The sequence below is a fragment of the Phyllobates terribilis genome, unplaced genomic scaffold (genome assembly GCF_046119375.1).
Source record: "Phyllobates terribilis strain yellow unplaced genomic scaffold, ASM4611937v1 Scaffold_2__4_contigs__length_985480577, whole genome shotgun sequence".
Taxonomy (NCBI): domain Eukaryota; kingdom Metazoa; phylum Chordata; class Amphibia; order Anura; family Dendrobatidae; genus Phyllobates; species Phyllobates terribilis.
Genome location: NW_027362762.1, coordinates 44,312,885 through 44,332,211, shown reverse-complemented (window position 1 = coordinate 44,332,211; position 19,327 = coordinate 44,312,885). Strand labels below are relative to the sequence as shown.

Here is a 19,327-nt window from a genome sequence, read left to right as displayed (position 1 = left end):
CATAACACCATAAAATGAATTCAGGCTCCAGAGCTCTAAATAAATCCAGACTTAAAAACAGACCACCCATTTAATTTAGACCCCAGACACAGTCCAAAACATTAATTCTGACCCTAAAATTAATTAATTTAGATCCTACAATTTATTCAGACCCCTATAAATATATACAGACCCCAGAACAGATTCTAACTTTAATCTAGAATCTAAATTAGACCCCAAAATTTATTGAGACCCTCTAAAATAATCCAGTTCCACTGTACTGTATTTTCCGTGCCGTCACCTTATAGAAACTGAAATAAAATATGTATAAAACAAGCAAAAAAAACCCCACGAAACGACTCACCAATAATCCTGTACACAGAGATGAAGAGCACGGTCAGCAGTATGAATGCCGTATTCCACACCCAGATATTGGGATCCACGGCTGAAATTCCCAAAAACATGAAGACGATGGTTTCAGCCCCACTCGCCAACATTTTCATTGTGTATCTCACTGTAGTTGCAGATTGTTCGGAAATATTTGCCTTAACGTATTTTTGGCAGAAAATTCCGCAAAATGTGATGCTGAAAAAGTAAAAGTAAATGATCAATTTTCGAAAAAAAATAAAATAATGCTCATTTGTCTAATACAAAAACTTAAAAAAAAAAAATAAAAAACATGTAAAAAAATAACTAAATATAATATTGGATTTTATTGATATAATTTCTTGAAAATTAATGTATGCATTTATAAAATGAAATAATATTAAAAAAAAAAACACTATACTGATGTCCCATCTTAGCAGGTTACCAACTATCCGCAGGAGAGATGTGATTACTTGCTGATAGCTGGGGATCAGACCGCTGGGACCCCCTAGAATGGAGTGGTGGCCATTCATGCGTACCAGCACTCCATTCATTGGCTATGGGACTGCAGAAGATAGCCACGCACAGGATTCGGCTATCTCCACCAGGATCATAGACATCAAATCAGTGGTGTGCATGCATGCATGGCCACTGCTCTATCTTAATGGGAGGTTTTCAGAGTCACATTCTTGGGAACTGTTGGGGTCCCAGCGAGCAGACCCCCAGCAATCAGTAAGTGATCACCTATCCCAACCCTTGTATGCCATCCCATCCTAGTGGGAAATTTCAATGCCCAATTCTCGGGATCAGTGAGAGTCCCAAAAGTCGGGCCCCCAGTGATCAGTGGGACACATTTTTTGGCTACAAAAAGGAAATTAAAGAGGGTGGCGGGAGTACTGATTATAAATATTCTACAGGTTTCTATGTACTTCTATACAGACTAAAAAACCCTAATAAAACGAAACAACCACGATCCAAAGCCCAAATTTTTCTACTGTATAAAAATAATTTTGTTGAATCAGTAGATAAAAATTTGAGTACAGATGATTGATGCACAGGTGGTGCAAAAAAGACCTACAATATATAAAAATACATTACGATATAAGACATTCAAAATCTATTCTGTGAGAGCCATATGAGGCTATGTAGGGGGCAGAAGAAGAAGGCAGCGCCGAAACGCGCGTTGGGGTGGACGCATGGCTGTTGTTTCGTTTGATTATGCATTTTTTTGTGATTATGCCTTTATTACTACAGTATCCATAGGTGCCACTTATTTTGTGCCACTAATTAAATACTAGGGATTTGCACCAGTTGAAAATTATAATAAACAAAGACTAAAAACCCTGCGTAGTCTGATCCCAAGGTCATACTGCCCCTCCGATCCTTCTGGCTAACTTGCCAAATTAGCAAGAAGAGAAGGAAGAAAGGAAGGGAGTGCCAGACTACACAGAGTTTGTTTGTAGTCTGTTACCATGGAGATATATAGAACTGTAGACACAAAGTGAATATTTTTAAGCAATGGTATTTGCAAAGTGGCTTTATTTTTCATTTGCACAATATAGGGTGCGAAGTTTAAAGTAGCCTTTAATCTGATTGCTCCTAGTAAAACCTGAATTTAGATGTAGAGCGTGGAAAAATGTATCAATATTGTAATTTTTGTAATTTTTAATGTATGCCAATCTTACATTTTCTATCATTCTAAATATTAAATTGCTAAAGATGAGACGTGCAATACGGTTTTATTTTTGCTTACTCGGTACAGAATACTTACGCCAGAATGGCCGATAAAGAAAGCATCTCGGATGTAAGGTAGGACAGGTAGGAAATAATAAAAATAAATCCCGGCTCAATTATGCTGACATGTTTGGTAAACCGAGTAACCAAGCTAAGGAGATAGGCAAACGCTATGCCAATCAAAGTTCCTCCGATGCTCACCACGAAAAAAGACACTGTAAGGGGGGAAAGAAAACAGTAAGAAATATCCAAATCCAGGAGTGGGAAAAGTTGTAACAAAATTAGTTTAGAGGCGCAAAGGTTCCAGATAGAGAAGCGAGTGGCCTCCAGGCCGGGCAATGCTCTCTGGGAAAAGGGTATGCTAATTAGCTCTCCTTCAAAACAAAGGCAAACTATTTCCCAATAAGTCTCCTCCCCCTTAGACATCATGACAAGGGGGAGGACCACAAAACAGCAAGGTGGGCTTTCAGTGGGTGAAGAATCGGGCAAGCTGAATTCCAATGTCAGATCCTACTGTTCCCCCCCGGGAGATAAGCTGCCGCCAGAGGTGTGGGGAGAGAGCAGAGTTGTCTGCCATTTGTGAGGCTCCATGACCAGTGTAAAAACTGCAAAAATTTTACTATTCTTAAAAAAAAAAAAAAATTACATAAGAATAAATTTGATTATACATACCAACACCTTTGACACAATCCACACCGGTTACATTTTCACCACCAATGGAAACGAAAGAATCAAACACGTTATATAACACCTGAAATAAAACATGCAGGTACAATTAGTATTAAGAAAGATAATGTTAATGGCAAAAGTCAAAGGGGCGGAGTTACAGGGGAGAAGAGTCCAAAATGGCTTAAATGAAAAGTACAGCATTTCAAGCCTATCCACAACACGGCATAGGTGAGTTTTCTTCTATTTCCAGTTCTTTTTCAATGAGAAGGGATCCTCTTCTGGAAAGCCGGTGGGTTCTGGCATGTTGTGTGGGCAGTGCTTTAATGAAGCCAGGGCAGGTACACACAGCTTCACTGTGCACGTGTCACGGGTGTGTCAGATGTGACAGACAGTCGCTCTGCAGCTGGCTGCAGAAGATCACTTTGTTTGGCATTATAGATGCCTCCTTAAATCTGTCTTACTTTAGGACCCAGCAGCTACCTCGCTCCTGCTCTAATTGACACCCTGGCCTGGGTGTTTAAATACTTTCAGTTTGCTACAGGGAGGCGCCGGTGATATTCACATGAAGGCTTGGAGCAATTGCAGTCGGCCAGTTTCCTTTCTGGTGCCCTTGGAGGACGTTTGGTGAAATCTCTCTGAAATTGGCTCAAGCTAAGTTTCTTCTCCCTGTGTTTGTCTCTCTTGCTGTCTTTAGTTTAGTGGGGACTGACCAGTGCTCACCCCCTCCCCCTTCCTGTTCAGCGATTGGTGAGGGACCAATATAGGGACGGTAGGGGAGATAGGGTAATATTAGATCTGCCAAGGAGGTCTCCACTCCCCTTTTCCCTAGAGTCTGGGCTCCCTTCCCCTCATCCCTTCGTGTTGCACTTAGTCTTTCCTACACTGTGCGTGACAGCACGTGCTGGAACCAGAAGATAATGGCGCATGCACAGGAAGGCTTGAGATGATGTTTTCATCAATCAATCAAGATTTGGCAAGCAAACTTTGGCAATGGTCACCGTTACTCTTCTTCCAACCAATAGGGCTTGCAGCAAACCTGGTCTAGGTCTCATCTCAATAAGGGCCCTAAGGTGTACTCTGGCAACAGGTAACAAAATATCAACCCTGATCAGTAGAGGTACAAGGTGTCAGACTGCAACCGATCTGATATTGATAACCTATCCTATAGACATGTTCTAGACAAACCCCTTTAAAGGGGTTGTCCCATAAACACCATATACCAGCTATCTAAAGAGTGATAATAAATGTATAATTATTGGAATTCTGACCAATTGGACCCTCATTGATCACAAGAACAGAGGCCCCAAAGTTCTGTGTGTGAATGTAGAGGTAGTGAGCATGTGTGACCATAGGCGGATTATAATCAGGGCAATCTGGGCTACCGCCCAGGGCTCTGGGGGTCCCATGGCCAGATTGTCCTCATTATAATATGTGCGGCGAATACCGGCAGGCAGAGGCGGGGGGCCCCCGAACCACTCCCCAGCAGCTGCGCACGGCCGCTGCTTCTTCTTCGGCCGGGCCAGCACTGCAGCTGTTAACTTCCCTGTGTGCTGGCCCGGCCGCGTCACAGCTAGGAGACATGGCCCTGTGCGCGGCCGTGTCTGCTAGTGTGACGTCATGCAGTGTGCGCCCTGCACTGCTACTTACCACCGGAGAGGAGCTGGACGACAGGAGCCGAGCCGGGGGATGGTGAGTGAGTGTGTGATTGTGTGATTGAGTGTGTGTGTGTGAGTGAGTGAGTGTGTGTGTGTGCAGGCAGATATCATTGTGTGATGTCTGTTTATAAGTATTTTTGTGTTTCAAATGTGTTTATGCATGTATGTATATGTTTGTGTGTGTGCGTGACTGTGTGCGGCCTCCCGCTGTCTCTGGGGGGGGCGCCATGCGGCCTCCCGCTGTGTATAGATGGCTACGTGCGGCCTCCCGCAGTGTATAGATGGCGCCGTGCGGCCTCCCGCAGTGTATAGATGGCTACGTGCGGCCTCCCGCTGTGTATAGATGGCTACGTGTGGCCTCCCGCTGTGTATAGATGGCTACGTGCGGCCTCCCGCTGTGTAAAGAAGGCTACATGCGGCCTCCCGCTGTGTATAGATGGCTACGTGTGGCCTCCTGCTGTGTATAGATGGCTACATGCAGCCTCCCGCTGTGTATAGATGGCTACATGTGACCTCCCGCTGTGTATAGGTGGTTACGTGTGGCCTCCCGCTGTGTATAGATGGCTACGTGCGGCCTCCCGCTGTGTATAGATGGCTACGTGCGGCCTCCTGCTGTGTATAGATGGCTACGTGCAGCCTCCCGCTGTGTATAGATGGCTATGTGTGACCTCCCGCTGTGTATAGGTGGTTACGTGTGGCCTCCCGCTGTGTATAGGTGGCGCCATGCGGCCTCCCGCTGTGTATAGATGGCTACATGCAGCCTCCCGCTGTGTATAGATGGCTACATGCAGCCTCCCGCTGTGTATAGATAGCTACGTACGGCCTCCTGCTGATAATAGATGGCTACGTGCGGCCTCCCGCTGTGTATAGATGGCACCATGTGGCCTCCTGCTGTGTATAGATGGCTACATGCGGCCTCCCGCTGTGTATAGATGGCTACATGCGGCCTCCCGCTGTGTATAGATGGCTACATGCGGCCTCCCGCTGTGTATAGATGGCTACATGCAGCCTCCCGCTGTGTATAGATGGCTATGTGCGGCCTCCTGCTGTGTATAGATGGCTACATGCGACCTCCTGCTGTGTATAGATGGCTACGTGCGGCCTCCTGCTGTGTATAGATGGCTACATGCGGCCTCCTGCTGAGTATAGATGGCTACCTGCGGCCTCCTGCTGTGTATAAATGGCTATGTGCAGCCTCCCGCTGTGTATAGATGACTACGTGCGGCCTCCTGCTGTGTATAGGAGGACTGTGGCAGCTCATAGTGTGTAGGGTCTCATACCGTATATAGGGGATGTCAGCATACTTAATTGTGCTCAATATTAAGTCATACAATTAATGTAAAAAAACTATTATAATTAATATATTAATATTTTGCCAAATTAATTTCACGTGAACTATCACATGATCTATCACAGGGGTTCGTGTGACAAGTCACATGATACATCAGGTGTGTGTGTGGGGGGGGGGGGGGCCGCGCCTTCTAAACTGCCCGAGGCCCTTGCTACTCTTAATCCACCCCTGTGTGTGACCACTGCTCCTTCTCTGTTTATAGGTGGTCACACATGCTCACCATTCACATAGAAAATTTTAGGCTCATCATGGTCAGGATTAATGAGGGTCTGTGCATCCAGACTCCCAGTGATCATATGTAAGGAGATGGACATATTGCCCTGTTCCCTCTTTAAGACATCAGTGCTGTGTATAATGTAAAGTGTAGTGTGTATAATGTCATGCGTCATTGTAAGGGTGATGTGTAATGTGAATTGTGTTGTGGTGTATTGCATTGTACTGGAGGAAGCTGAGTGCTGCCCAGCAACAGACAGTGAGTAGGGTAAGTTTGAGTTAACAGTTGGGACTAGCCCAGAGAGGGATGGGCTATGTAGCAGGATCAGAGAGGACTTCCTGGTAGTGAGCCAGACATGGCCCAGCTTGCAGTAAGAGCAGACGTTTGGTCTGAAAGCTCAGCAAGGCCGCATGCAGTGTGCGTGTCACGCAAGGTGTGGGAAAGACTTAGTACAACATAGAGGGAAGAGGGAAAGGGAGCCCAGACACTATGGAAAGGGGGGAGTGGAGACCTCCTAGTCTGGTCTAGTGTCACCCTGTTTCAACTAACGTCCCTATATTGGCTCTTCACCAATCGCCGCACACGTGCCTCGCTCTGACTTTCCCTGGCGTATGGCTAAGACTAGGGAAGGGTGGAGATGAACACTAGTCGATCTCCACTAAACTCTATAAACAACAAGGGTAGACAAACAGGGGGGAATTGCTTAGCTTTAGATGACGCTAGACAAATGCGCAAACGGCCTCAAGCTCCAGAGAGGACGAAGTACTGCTCTTGCTAAGCCTCACAAGTAGTAATGAATATCGCCGGCACCTCCCTCTCAGACACACCAGGTATTTATACGTCCAGGCCAGGGAGCTAATTAGCCAGAGGGAGTTAGCCGCTGGGTCTTAGAGAGAGCTTCTAGGACAGCCACTAGCCTCTAGGAAAATGTTTGTAATGCCAAACGTAGAGATCTCCTGCAACCAACTGCAGGGCGACTGTCTGTCACCTCTGACACACCCGTGACAGTGCGTTTTGTAGCAAGAGAAAGGAGATCAGGACAGAGATAGCGTGATCCTGAGGAACAGACCGAGACAGAAAGAGAGAGAATTACAGAGATGCAGAGAGAAGGACAGTGCCAGATCAGATGATTGACCAGAGAACAGAGTGACCAAGTGAGAAGGGTCTGGAGAATGTACGTCTAGCAGCACGGTCCCAAGTAGCTTACAGCTCTTAAAGGTAATGGGCCAGGACGGAATAGAATGTCAGACAAACTGAGCGCCCCGGGCGGGAATTCCCTAAGTGTCCGAGAGCTTGAAGCTGAGTCTGGCCATATTAGTATACCCTCTCCTCTACGACGAGATTCGGACACCAAACAGCGGGAAGAGGAAATTACTTTCACGGACTGTGCTGTGGTGCTAAGCTGGGTGGTGGGGAAGGAAAGGAGACCAGTGGAGGCAGGAATGTGTGAGGCTAAGGATGTAACGGGACTGTGTATTGAGATGCTCTGTATCAATGAAGAAACGTGCGAGAAGGTGTGTACCGGCTATGCTGTGTACATAGATGCAATGCAATGGCTGTTTAGTAAAGATTCTTTTATAAGAACTGGTGGTCTTCTTTCATGAACTGGTTATTATCTGGCCCTGGCCAACCAGCGTCATCGGTTACATGCGGCCTGCATGGACGTACCGCCCCTACAACACAAGTCCACACACCGAGAGAGGACCCCCACTTTCATGTAATGTGCTGGGGTGCAAGAGACTAGTACCTCGTCCACGGCTGCCGTCCCGCGCCACGTTACACTTACATTTATCATCTATCCCATGAACAGGAGATATGTGTTGTTTATGGAGGACTTGTCACCAAGACTAAAAAGGCCTGTTTCTGTCCTTATTTTATTCCGGCTGTTCTCTTCAGTATACCATTTTTTGTTTTTCTCAAATCCGCCCTACTGTTCCAGAGATGTGGGCCTTTTTATTTAATGCTACTTTTTTTTTCTTTGCAAGAGGGAGTGGCTCACAGCCTAAATACACCCCCCCCCCGAGGATCATATGAGCCACGCTCCTTTGTGAAGACCATAAAAGTTAGCACTAAATAAAAAGACCTCTATCTGTGGAACTGTAAGGCGGAATTTAACAAAATAAAAAAAGGATTACTTGGGGCATCAGCGGGAATAAAATAATAGAGAAAATTGGCCACTTTTAAACTGGAGGCCGGATCCCTTTAAGTACTTTTGTAATGTTTTTCATTGTGCAGATTGTGTTCCTCCTATATAAATCATTTCCGCACAGCTATAAAGAGCGGCCATGACCCATGTCTAGAATCACTGTATATAGCAGTAAAGATGTATTTACCACTGTGACGGCGTCATTCAGGAGAGACTCGCCAAAAACAATGATAAATAAGACGTCGTTCACATGGACTTCTTCAAATACCGCGAGAACAGCAACCGGGTCAACGGCGGCAATGAGGCTTCCAAAAAGAAGAAACTCCAACACACTGATCTGCAGTTCTCCTGGAGAAGAAGCAAGAAAAAAAAAATACAATCTCACATGTATAAATCCATACAAGACGAGTAAAATACAGGAGCCGCCAGGTGCACTGACCTGGACACTGGACCGGGGTCCCGCGAACCCATCCGCTCATCTCTAGGATCCTGCAATTCTTTTTGTTTTTTCCTTTTCACACTCCATAACTTTTTCTTTCTTTCCATTGGCACAGTCTTACGGGTTTGTTATTTTATTTTACAGCATGAGTATTTTACACCGTCACCTGTCTATCCTTCCATTGTTTTTGTTTGAATCTTTAAGGGTGTGTTCACACTGCGCTTTTGTTGTATAAGTAGAAGCCTGTTTTTTTTTAGCATTTTTGGTCATTTCTTGGAGACTTTTTTCAGCGTCATTTCTTGGAGACTTTTTCAGCGTCATTTCTTGGAGACTTTTTTCTGCGGTTTGTTTGTTTTTTTCACTGATGTTTTCCAAACATTTATTTATTTTTTTTTAAATACAATACTCTGACTAAATGCCCAAAAAGGCGCCGGGCCGTGCTTTACAGACTTCCCATTGACTGCTATTGAAAAGTATTTTGTGCCTTCCTAGTCAAAAACACCTGAAGAATGGACGTGTTACTCTTCTTCGAAATGCTTGGCTTCTTTGAAAGCCTGAACCCATGAGCACAACGACGTTTTCACACACAAATTAATAGGATCGTTCTTTTGATAATTTTGTAAGTGCTTTTTCCTACTTTTTTTGGAGCAGACTTGCTAGAAAAACGGCAGAAAAGACACAATGTGAACAGACCCTTAAACTGTTTTGTACAGCAAACTAACCGAGTATGTTCTCAGAAAGCTTTTTTGTATGTGCTTCTTTTTTTGCATGAGATTGCAAGAAAACTGCAGAGGAAATTGCACAAGTTTTCATGTGGGGTTGTGTAAGTTTTTTGGTGCTAGGCCATTTTGATCTCAATGGGGAAAAACTGCAGGGAGAACGCTAAAAGAATTGACCTGCATGCCGCGCTTTTTATTTTGTTTTTTTTTTAATTTTTGTTTTTGCTGTCACTGTAAAATGCTACGTTTTTTCCACATGTAAAAAAACAAATGTGGAAAAAATATATATTAAAAATGTTACGTGTGAACAAGGTCTTGTTCTAATGATTTTGCCTATACCAAATCTACATTGTTTTTAAAAAATATTTTACTACTTTTGTACCATAAAAACCAGGGCTTGTTTTTGCAGCCAAAAAAACGTAATTTTGGCTTTTCGATTTTTTTCTCGCTATGCAGTTTACCGATCGGATTAATTTATTTTAGATTTTGATAGATCGGACATTTCTGAATGCAGCGATACCAAATATGTGTATTTTTTTTTTTAATTGTTTAACTTTCAATGAGGCAAAAGGGGGTGGTGATTTGAATTTGTGTTTTTTTTTTTTTTTTCATATTTTGCAAAACTTTTTAAAAAAATTATTTTTTACTGTATTTAATAGTCCCCTTAGGGGACTTGAAGCTGCGATCATCTGATCAATTGTGCTATACATAGCACTAGGGCCGGTGTCAGCACCCAGCGTACCCGGGCAAGTGCAGGGGCCCTGGACCATCAGGGGGCCCACTCGTTATCGGGGCCCGGGCCGCTTCCCCGGCATCTGTGCAGGGCCGCGCCGGTGCTGTTCAAGTCCTGCTCTGCTACATGCAGCAGCAGCAGTGTGCGGTCAGTGTGCTGCTGCTCCACCAATCAGGCCCAGTGCTGTCACTTTCCAGACACACAAGCACAATTAAAGGCGCAGTGACGCCCCTGCGTGTCATTACTACCAGAAACAACCGCACAGCGCGCGGCCATGTTTGGAAAGTGACAGCACTGGGCCTGATTGGTGGAGCAGCAGAACACTGACCGCACACTGCTGCATGAAGCAGAGCAGGGCTTGAACAGCACCGGCGGCCCTGCACAGATGCCGGGGAAGCGGCCCGGGCCCTGACGGCGAGTGGGCCCCCCTGATGGTCCAGGGCCATGTGACACGCTTGAGGCCCTGCACTGCCACATGACTGAGGAGCTGGACGGGACACAGGCCAGGGGGCAGGTGAGCGAGCTTCCCCAATCCCCATATAAAAAATATTTCTTATGTGTGTGTGCATGTATGATGTGAATGTCTGTGTATGTCAGTGTGTATGACTGTGTATATATATTTATGTCTGTTTTATATGTGTTTTTAAGAATGTGTTCAAATATGTATGTGTATGTATCTGTGTGTGTCTGCGTATTGTGTGTGTATATCTGTGTACCATGTTCATGTGTGTATGTGTGTGCATGCCTGCGTACCGTGTGCATGCGCATGTCTGCGTATTGTGTGCGTGTCTGCGTATTGTGCGTGCGTATTGTGTGTCTGCGTATTGTGTGTGCGTGTCTGCGTATTGTGTGTGCGTGTCTGCGTATTGTGTGTGCGTGTCTGCGTATTGTGTGCGTGTCTGCGTATTGTGTGTGTGTGTGCATGTCTGCGCGTGTCTGCATATTGTGTGTGTGCGTGTCTGCGTATTGTGTGTGCGTGTCTGCGTATTGTGTGTGCGTATGTCTGCGTATTGTGTGTGCGTGTCTGCGTATTGTGTGTGTGTGTGTGGCGCCCCTGAGGGTTCAGTCACCACAGGGGTACTGCACCTCAGATAGAGGTGTGGTATCTCCTCTTCCAGGTAAGGATGGAGCATCACCCAGGACCCCACTTCACACTCAACACTACACCACTCCTGTCCTGCAGGGGGCCTAAATGCACCAGGGTGCTGCCCCGTTCCGGGATAGAGGAGAAGGGGGGAACCAAAGATAGGGGGAACCATGTAGTGGGTGAGGGTGGAGGACACACTTTTAGGATGCACTTATAGATTCATATATATCCAACGGCCATCTTAAGTTCAAGGTCTTTTGATTGTGGTCTTCTGTCAGGGTCCAGCAAGAGTCTGTAGCTGGTTGAAGATTCACGGTCCTCGTACTCTGGCCTTGAGACGAGGAGCGGGTCAGAGTTATCCACTGTCTCTACCCGGTCAGGGTCCCGTTCTAAGAAGGCCTTGGAGGGGAGCAGAGGAGATAGGCTCCACAGGCAAAAGGATCCCAGGGGGATACGGACGGAGCGGAGTCGCCACCTGTATTCTTCACTCTGGCCAAGCCAGAGGGATTCCTGCTGCTAGAGCGGTGACCGGCCCCCGATATCTGACTGTGTAATTCACGTCACTGTGTAATTCACGGGAGAAGGAGAGGAACACACCGACGGGGTCTTGACAGGTGCTCCTGATCTACCTGGGAAGTGCTGAACCCCCTTCCTGGTGGCCGCAGCGCGCCACGAGAAGCAGAGAGAAGGTTTGCAGTGGCTACTTCACTAAAGTGAGTAAAACCTGGATGACTTCATTTATAGTCTCCGCTTGGTTATTCCCGCGCGGCACTGCACCCACCATCCCTCCACACAGTTCATCAATCACTGCCCTGAGGCCTACTCCGCCTGTGGGGAGTAGTACCAACCAAGCTGCCAGAACATCAGCCTCAGAGGACTGTTGCAGCGCTGGTGGCCCTCACCAGAAACCACAGGTGGCGTAGTCTAATAACCACTCATCAACAAGCCCATTATTTTCATGTGACAGCCCTGGGCACGGACCGGGTCACGGCCACGACGACATCCCACACCGCCACCCTACATTGGCCCGGCTCCGAGTAACCCCCACCGCTCAGGGAGGGCGTCGCAACTTGGCGTAGTCGGCAGGATTGCGTGCCCGCAGCAATGGAGGAAGATAATCCCCATTGCCGCCGGGTACTGTGTGCCATTCGCAAAAGACTGTCGTTACACACTCAATGTGGCACCCGCCCAAGAAGAACGGACGCCATTATGTGCAAAAACAACAGCAACCTAAGACCTCCCATCGTGGGCCTGGCTCCCCAATGGCGCCAAAAGTGCCGACTGCCCCCTCCAGCAGAGACTGGCCGCATAGTAGTGTCCGTCAAGACGGATGGGACGTCCCAAGGAGTGCCTGTCAGCCAGCCGCCCTGGAGCCGCCCCGAAAAGAGGAGGAGAAACAGACCGCACCTTGTAGCAGAGATGGACGCAGCCAAGGGGAAGCTCTCCGTTGCTGGTCCACCAGCTGCTACCTCCCTCAATATGGAGGGAATCCACCTGACCGCGGAGGAGGCCGAGTTCCTCCGCGGTGAAACGCAGGACCTTACCCGGAGGGTCGAAGAGGCCCAACGATTGGCCGCTGCCGAGTGGAGAGAAGACGTGCTGCGGAGGATCAAGGCCCGCCACCAGAGCTCGCTGCGCCTGACGATTGAGACCCCAGCCCAGGCGGAGGAATCCCAGGAGGCTCTGTGTAGCCCAAGTTCGGGTAAGGCTGAAACCCCTATCTCGGGCGCGGGAGGCACCAAGGCCCTCCTAGACCTCTTGCCGGCACCACTATCCCCGGGCACCATCGTATGGGAGCAGCTCTTGGCTCTGGAGGCCGAGGCCCAAGCCACCGCCACACCCGGAGGCCTGCTATGCCTCCCGATCCGGAAACACCTGCACTAACCTGGGTGTCCACCTGCCCCAACCTGGACTGGTCCGCACCAGTAGAGGGCCCGCATCAGCCCCCGCTATTGCTGCTCCCCGCACCCCCGGTCACCTGCCTGGTGGCAGAAGAATATGCTTGGGACAACCAGGGGGCGACCTGATGGGCTTCCCCCAGGAGACCCGATCCGAAGCACAGAGGCAGGAGGAGTTCTGTAGAAAGGAGCTCCTCCAGCTCGACAAGGAGCGGCGAGGAAGGAGGATCCGCTGCGAGTGCCTGGAGGTGCGCACCAAGGCTGCCAAGTCGCAGGTCCGCCAGGCGGAGGCCACCTGTCCAAGCCCCTGGGAAGAAGGCCTTATTGTGCGCTTCCACCAGGAGGCAGGATGGGGCTTCATTCGTAGCCCACAGTTCAGCCGGGACGTCTTTGTCAACCGGCGGGACGTCGAGCCACAGCTGGAGCAGGGCCACCCAAGCCGGAACCTCTACCCGGGTGATTTGGTATCCTACACCCGCCACCACGGGGAACGTGGGTGGTATGCCCTGGATGTCCACAGGGTATTCATAGAGGATGCCCCCACGCACCCAGTTACAGAGGACCGGTCAGGCTCGGTCGGCAAGAATGAGCCTTTTCCCCGGTGGGGATACCACTTGTAAGCAGCCCCGGAGGATGCGCTTCCTTGTTGTTTAAACTTTTGTTTACATGTTCCTTTTGTCTTGCACCCGGATCTGTTGAAATAGACATTTGTCCCTGCGGACGCTGAGTAGGAGACAGACTCACTTTGTAAATAGTTTGCACCTATTTAGGTGCCCCGTATAGGTTTTATGCAAAAAACATTTCTACTACTACCTCTGACCTCAGAAGTAAAACCTGTCTGGTGTGGCTCTACTGGAGGTCCAACTCGGGATCTCTATGCCCTGCAGCCACCCCAGGGCCTACGTTGAGGATTTTGGACAGGTCCCTCATGCTGCTGAACTGCGCTTTTCTACAGTATTTTCTACATGCATAATGTCTCTTTAATGTTTTATATATTTATACTATATATATCTTGCAACATTAAAAGTGTCCAAACCTCCCATAAAGGGAAGATTGTTTTCATTGTTTACGAAAGCATTTAAAATTTTCAATGTCTGTACCAACACTTTACTCTATTGCAGCCCGCGGACGTGCTGTGTTTCACCAGGGGGGAATGTGGCGCCCCTGAGGGTTCAGTCGCCACAGGGGTACTGCACCTCAGATAGAGGTGTGGTATCTCCTCTTCCAGGTAAGGATGTAGCATCACTCAGGACCCCACTTCACACTCAACACTACACCACTCCTGTCCTGCAGGGGGCCTAAATGCACCAGGGTGCTGCCCCGTTCCGGGATAGAGGAGATGGGGGGAACCAAAGATAGGGGGAACCATGTAGTGGGTGAGGGTGGAGGACACACTTTTAGGATGCACTTATAGATTCATATATATCCAACGGCCATCTTAAGTTCAAGGTCTTTTGATTGTGGTCTTCTGTCAGGGTCCAGCAAGAGCCTGTAGCTGGCTGAAGATTCACGGTCCTCGTTCTCAGGCCTTGAGACGAGGAGTTGGTCAGAGTTTACCACTGTCTCTGCCCGGTCAGGGTCCCGTTCTAAGAAGGCCTTGGAGGGGAGCAGAGGAGATAGGCTCCACAGGCAAAAGGATCCCAGGGGGATACGGACGGAGCGGAGTCGCCACCTGTATTCTTCACTCTGGCCAAGCCAGAGAGATTCCTGCTGGAAGAGGGGTGACCGGCCCCCGATATCTGACTGTGTACTTCACGTCACTGTTGGAAAAGCCCGGCGGCTTAGTGGATCCCAGGGAGGGACACAAGCGGGAGGAGAAGGAGAGAAGAGAGGGAGAAGGAGAGGAACACACCGACGGGGTCTTGACAGGTGCTCCTGATCTACCTGGAAAGTGCTGAACCCCCTTCCTAGTGGCCGCAGCGCGCCACGAGAAGCAGAGAGAAGGTTTGCAGCGGCTACTTCACTAAAGTGAGTAAAACCTGGATGACTTCATTTATAGTCTCCGCTTGGTTATTCCCGCGCGGCACTGCACCCACCATCCCTCCACACAGTTCATCAATCACTGCCCTGAGGCCTACTCCGCCTGTGGGGAGTAGTACCAACCAAGCTGCCAGAACATCAGCCCCAGAGGACTGCTGCAGCGCTGGTGGCCCTCACCAGAAACCACAGGTGGCGTAGTCTAATAGCCACTCATCAACAAGCCCATTATTTTCATGTGACAGCCCTGGGCACGGACCGGGTCACGGCCACGACGACATCCCACACCGCCACCCTACATTGGCCCGGCTCCGAGTAACCCCCACCGCTCAGGCAGGGCGTCGCATGTGCGTGTCTGCGTATTGTGTGTGCGTATTGTGTGTGTGTGAGTGCGCGTGTCTGCCTATTGTGTGTGCGTGTCTGCGTATTGTGTGTGCGTATTGTGTGTGTGTGTCTGCGTATTGTGTGTGTGTGTGCGCATGTCTGCGTATTGTGTATGTGTGCGTGCGTGTCTGTGTACTGTGTGTGTGCGTGTCTGCGTGTGTACTGTGTGTGTGTGTCTGCTTACTGTGTATGTGCATGCGTGTCTGTGTACTGTGTGTGTGCGTGTCTGCGTATTGTGTGTGTGTGTGCATGTCTGTATATGTGAAGGATGAGGGGGCAGCCTGGGCCCTGTGTTGTATACCTATATTTCTCCTCTGTATCTGGGCATCATGAATTGTGGTATGTGCTAAAGGGGCCACTGAGACTCTTTCGCCCGGGCCCCACAAAAACCTGGAGCCGGCCCTGCATAGCACGGCATTAGCACTGCTATGTATAGCAGAAATCACGATCTCCTATGAACGCCGGCCCTGGGCAATGAGTAATGTATCTTATCAGAGAAATCTGCTTCTTTTTCCTCCTGGACTGATCAGTCATTCTCAATTCATGGGTAAAATCTGTATTCAGTGAAGAGAGATCTTCCCATTACTGAGATAGGAGATGACATTTGGTGTTTTTAAAATTCTATGGAGAGGGGAGGAGCTAGAGGAACACACAGACATTCCACTGGAAGTTCCATAGAATTTTATGAGCACCAACTGTCATCTCTCTCAGTAATGGGAAAGTCTGTGTTTACCGAAAAAAGTTTTTTCCCGTGAATTGAGGATTTTGAGAATGGATGATCAGTCCTGGAGGAGAAAGAAGCAGATTTCTCTGATAAGATATATTACAATGTTTATTATTTTCACCTTTACTATTGAGTTAGAAAAAAAAAATAAGATGATGGTTACACTTTAAATAACGCTCAGTATAATACTATATAGTTAGCAATATACGAAAGTAATGGTGGCTCCGACGTGTGTGAGAATCTAGGTTTAGCTCGTTCTCTACAGTTTATTACACTAAACGGTGAGCAGCTCTCACAGTGACACTAAACATCTGTAAATATTTATTTAATTTGACTTTATTTTTCTACTAGTAATATTTATTTATATTATATATTTATATACATTTTTAGATATTTATACCTTTTTCTAATATCAATTTAATATATTTATATATTTTTGTAATAATATTTATTTTATATATTTTTCTAATAATAATCAGAAGTTTGAATGTTCTCCGCGTGTTGGGTTTCCTTTCGGGTTCTCAGGTTTTCTCCCACACTCCAAAGACTGATAGGGAATGTAGATTGTGAGCCCCAATGGGGACAGTGATGATGATGTCTGTGAAGTGATGTAGAATATGATAGCGCTAAATAAGCAATGTATAATAATAATTTTTAATATTAATATTTGTACATATTTATATATTTTAAAAATATATATAATATTTATTTGTATATATTTATTTATACGTTTAATAACATTTATTTTTATATATTTTTCTAACAATATTTATTTTGATATATTTATATATTTTTCTGATAATATTTATTTTTATTTTGTTTTCTAATAATATACATTTTTTATTTACATTGTTTTCTAAGAATATTTATTTGTATAAATTGACGTATTTTTCTAAAAGCATTTATTTTGATATATTTATATTGTTTTCTAATCATATTTATTTTTAGACATTTATACCTTTTCTGACAATAAAAATTTATTTTTATACATATGTAGATCTTTTTCTGACAATAAAAATTAATATTAGCAGAAAAAGATATAAATATATATATATATAAACATAAATATTATTGTCAGGAAAAAGATATAAATGTATAAAATAAATATTAGAAAAAATATATAAATATATTAAAATAAATATTATTAGAAAATGAGATAAAAATAAATATTATCTCATTTTCTCATAATATTTATTTTAATATATTTATATTTTTCTGATAATAGATATAATATTTTTCTAATAATATTTATTTTTAGACATTTATGTATTTTTCTAATAATAATATTTATTTTTAGATATTGATATATTTTTCTAATATTTATTTTTATATTCTTTTCTATTAATAATATATATTTTTAGATCTTTATATTTTCTTCTAATAATAATACATTTCTTTTTCTAATAATAATATTTTTTAAAATGAATTTTAAATGCAAAATATTTCCTGCGACTGTTTTGGATTATTGAAGGAGAGTGAATTTACATGCTGTATTTTTCCCCTAGTTCATGAATCCATAAACTGCGCCTCTTTTATAAGAATAGGACCCCCAGAATTATTTAGAGGTTGTTTCCAGTTGCAGTAAATTGACATTATTCCTACATTATTCCATACATATGACAGGACTCACCCATGACTCCGGTTAGGTAAACTCCATAGAGGGACAGACCGGTCGTGGCCGCGTTCCATACTGTCCCGATAACGGCGTACAGGAGAATGGTACCCAGATTTCCAAAAAACAGCCGGTTGGGCATAAAATAGCCGGCGTCCAGGACTATGGGCGGCAATAGGTAAAAGAAGAAGACGGTCGGCGTCATGGTGAAGGAGGCGATGTGATCGGCCGCCCATACGATGCCACCCAGAAGAAGGCCGAGCACAATGAGAAGGCAGCTCTCCGGCACCACCGTCGTCACTTTGTGGGATATATGGAATACTGAAAAAAGGAAAATAGATCAACTTGGTCCAATGTGGAAACAACACAGATACATTGTCCAAAATACAATCCAGCGCAATTCACTATTTGGTACGATTGACCGCTGCAGCCGATCAGTGACTGGCAGTAGTGGTCACTTGCCAGGAGTCCGGCAGCAGACACCAGCTGCAGTAAGATAGGTGAGTATGTGGATTTTCTAATTTTATGACAATGATACACCCATATTTGAAGGGATGATATAATCTGAAAAGAACCTATTGGTTAATTCAGGTTTACATGTATTTTTTAAAAAACTTTTGGGCAATTTTTTTTTTATCTTTATTAATCACTTTCCAACATGGACAATTAAAATTTTTGCATTTTGTTTTTTTTCCCCTTCTTCCAAGAGACATATGTTTTTTATTCTTCCGTCCATATAGATGTATGGGACGAGTTGCATGATTCCAATAATTTTTATCACATAGTGTACTGAAAAACAGGGAAAAAAAGTGTTGTGAAATTGCAAAAAAAAAGCAACAAAACTCTCAATTCTGGCATTGTTTTTTGGAAACTGTTTTTACGGCTTACATTGTGTGACAAAAATGACTTGGTAATAAGATTCTCCTAGCCAGTACGAGTACGGCAATACCAAACTTGTCCCGTTTTTTTTATTATTTTGGTTGTGAAAAAAAAAATGAAATTTGTTAAAAAAATAAAAAAAAGACATTTTTTCATTTTTTATTATGTCACCATTTTCTGAGACCTGTAATATTTTCATTTTTTGGTTGATAGAACTGTATGAGGGCTTATTTTATGCCGGGCGAGATGACGTTTTTATTGATACCATTTTGGGATAGATATGACATTTTGATCGCGTCTTCCTGCATTATTTTGCAGCAACCAAAAACTGAAATTTTGATTTTTTTTTTTTTCTGTTAACAGTGTTTATAAATCAGATTTATTAATTTTATAATTTGATAGATCAGGATTCGGATCTGTCAAATTATAAAAATATTATAAAATATATATAATATAATTATATAATATATATTATATATAATATAATTATATATATAGAATTTATATAATTAGAAAAATCTTATAAAAATACAATATTGTATTTTTTTTTTCTTTAATATGTTTATTTTTAATGGGGGAAAAAGAGGTGATTATAATTTTTGCATTTTTTATTTTTTTTTCAGCTTTTTTTTTTAGATTTTACTTTGTTAGTCCCCTAAGGGTACTTGAAGCTACAATTTTCTGTTCGCTTATACTATATATTGCAATACCACAGTATATAGTAAAAAAGTGGGCTTCAAAGGACGCCGTCATTATCATTA

At 44.9% G+C, this 19,327-nt stretch overlaps 1 protein-coding gene across 2 annotated transcripts in view; it reads right to left on the bottom strand.

Annotated features, from left to right (window-relative positions):
* Window positions 1-19,327, bottom strand: part of SLC9A3 (solute carrier family 9 member A3) — an 83,559-nt gene that overhangs the window by 36,823 nt on the left and 27,409 nt on the right. For both annotated transcript variants that reach the window (XM_073661395.1, XM_073661401.1), the window contains exons 2-6: window positions 17,706-18,008; window positions 8,302-8,462; window positions 2,752-2,830; window positions 2,117-2,294; window positions 344-564 (exon numbers count right to left, since the gene is read on the bottom strand). In XM_073661395.1, the coding sequence (XP_073517496.1) occupies window positions 344-564; window positions 2,117-2,294; window positions 2,752-2,830; window positions 8,302-8,462; window positions 17,706-18,008 (942 nt within the window). The remainder of the gene's footprint in view (window positions 1-343; window positions 565-2,116; window positions 2,295-2,751; window positions 2,831-8,301; window positions 8,463-17,705; window positions 18,009-19,327) is intronic.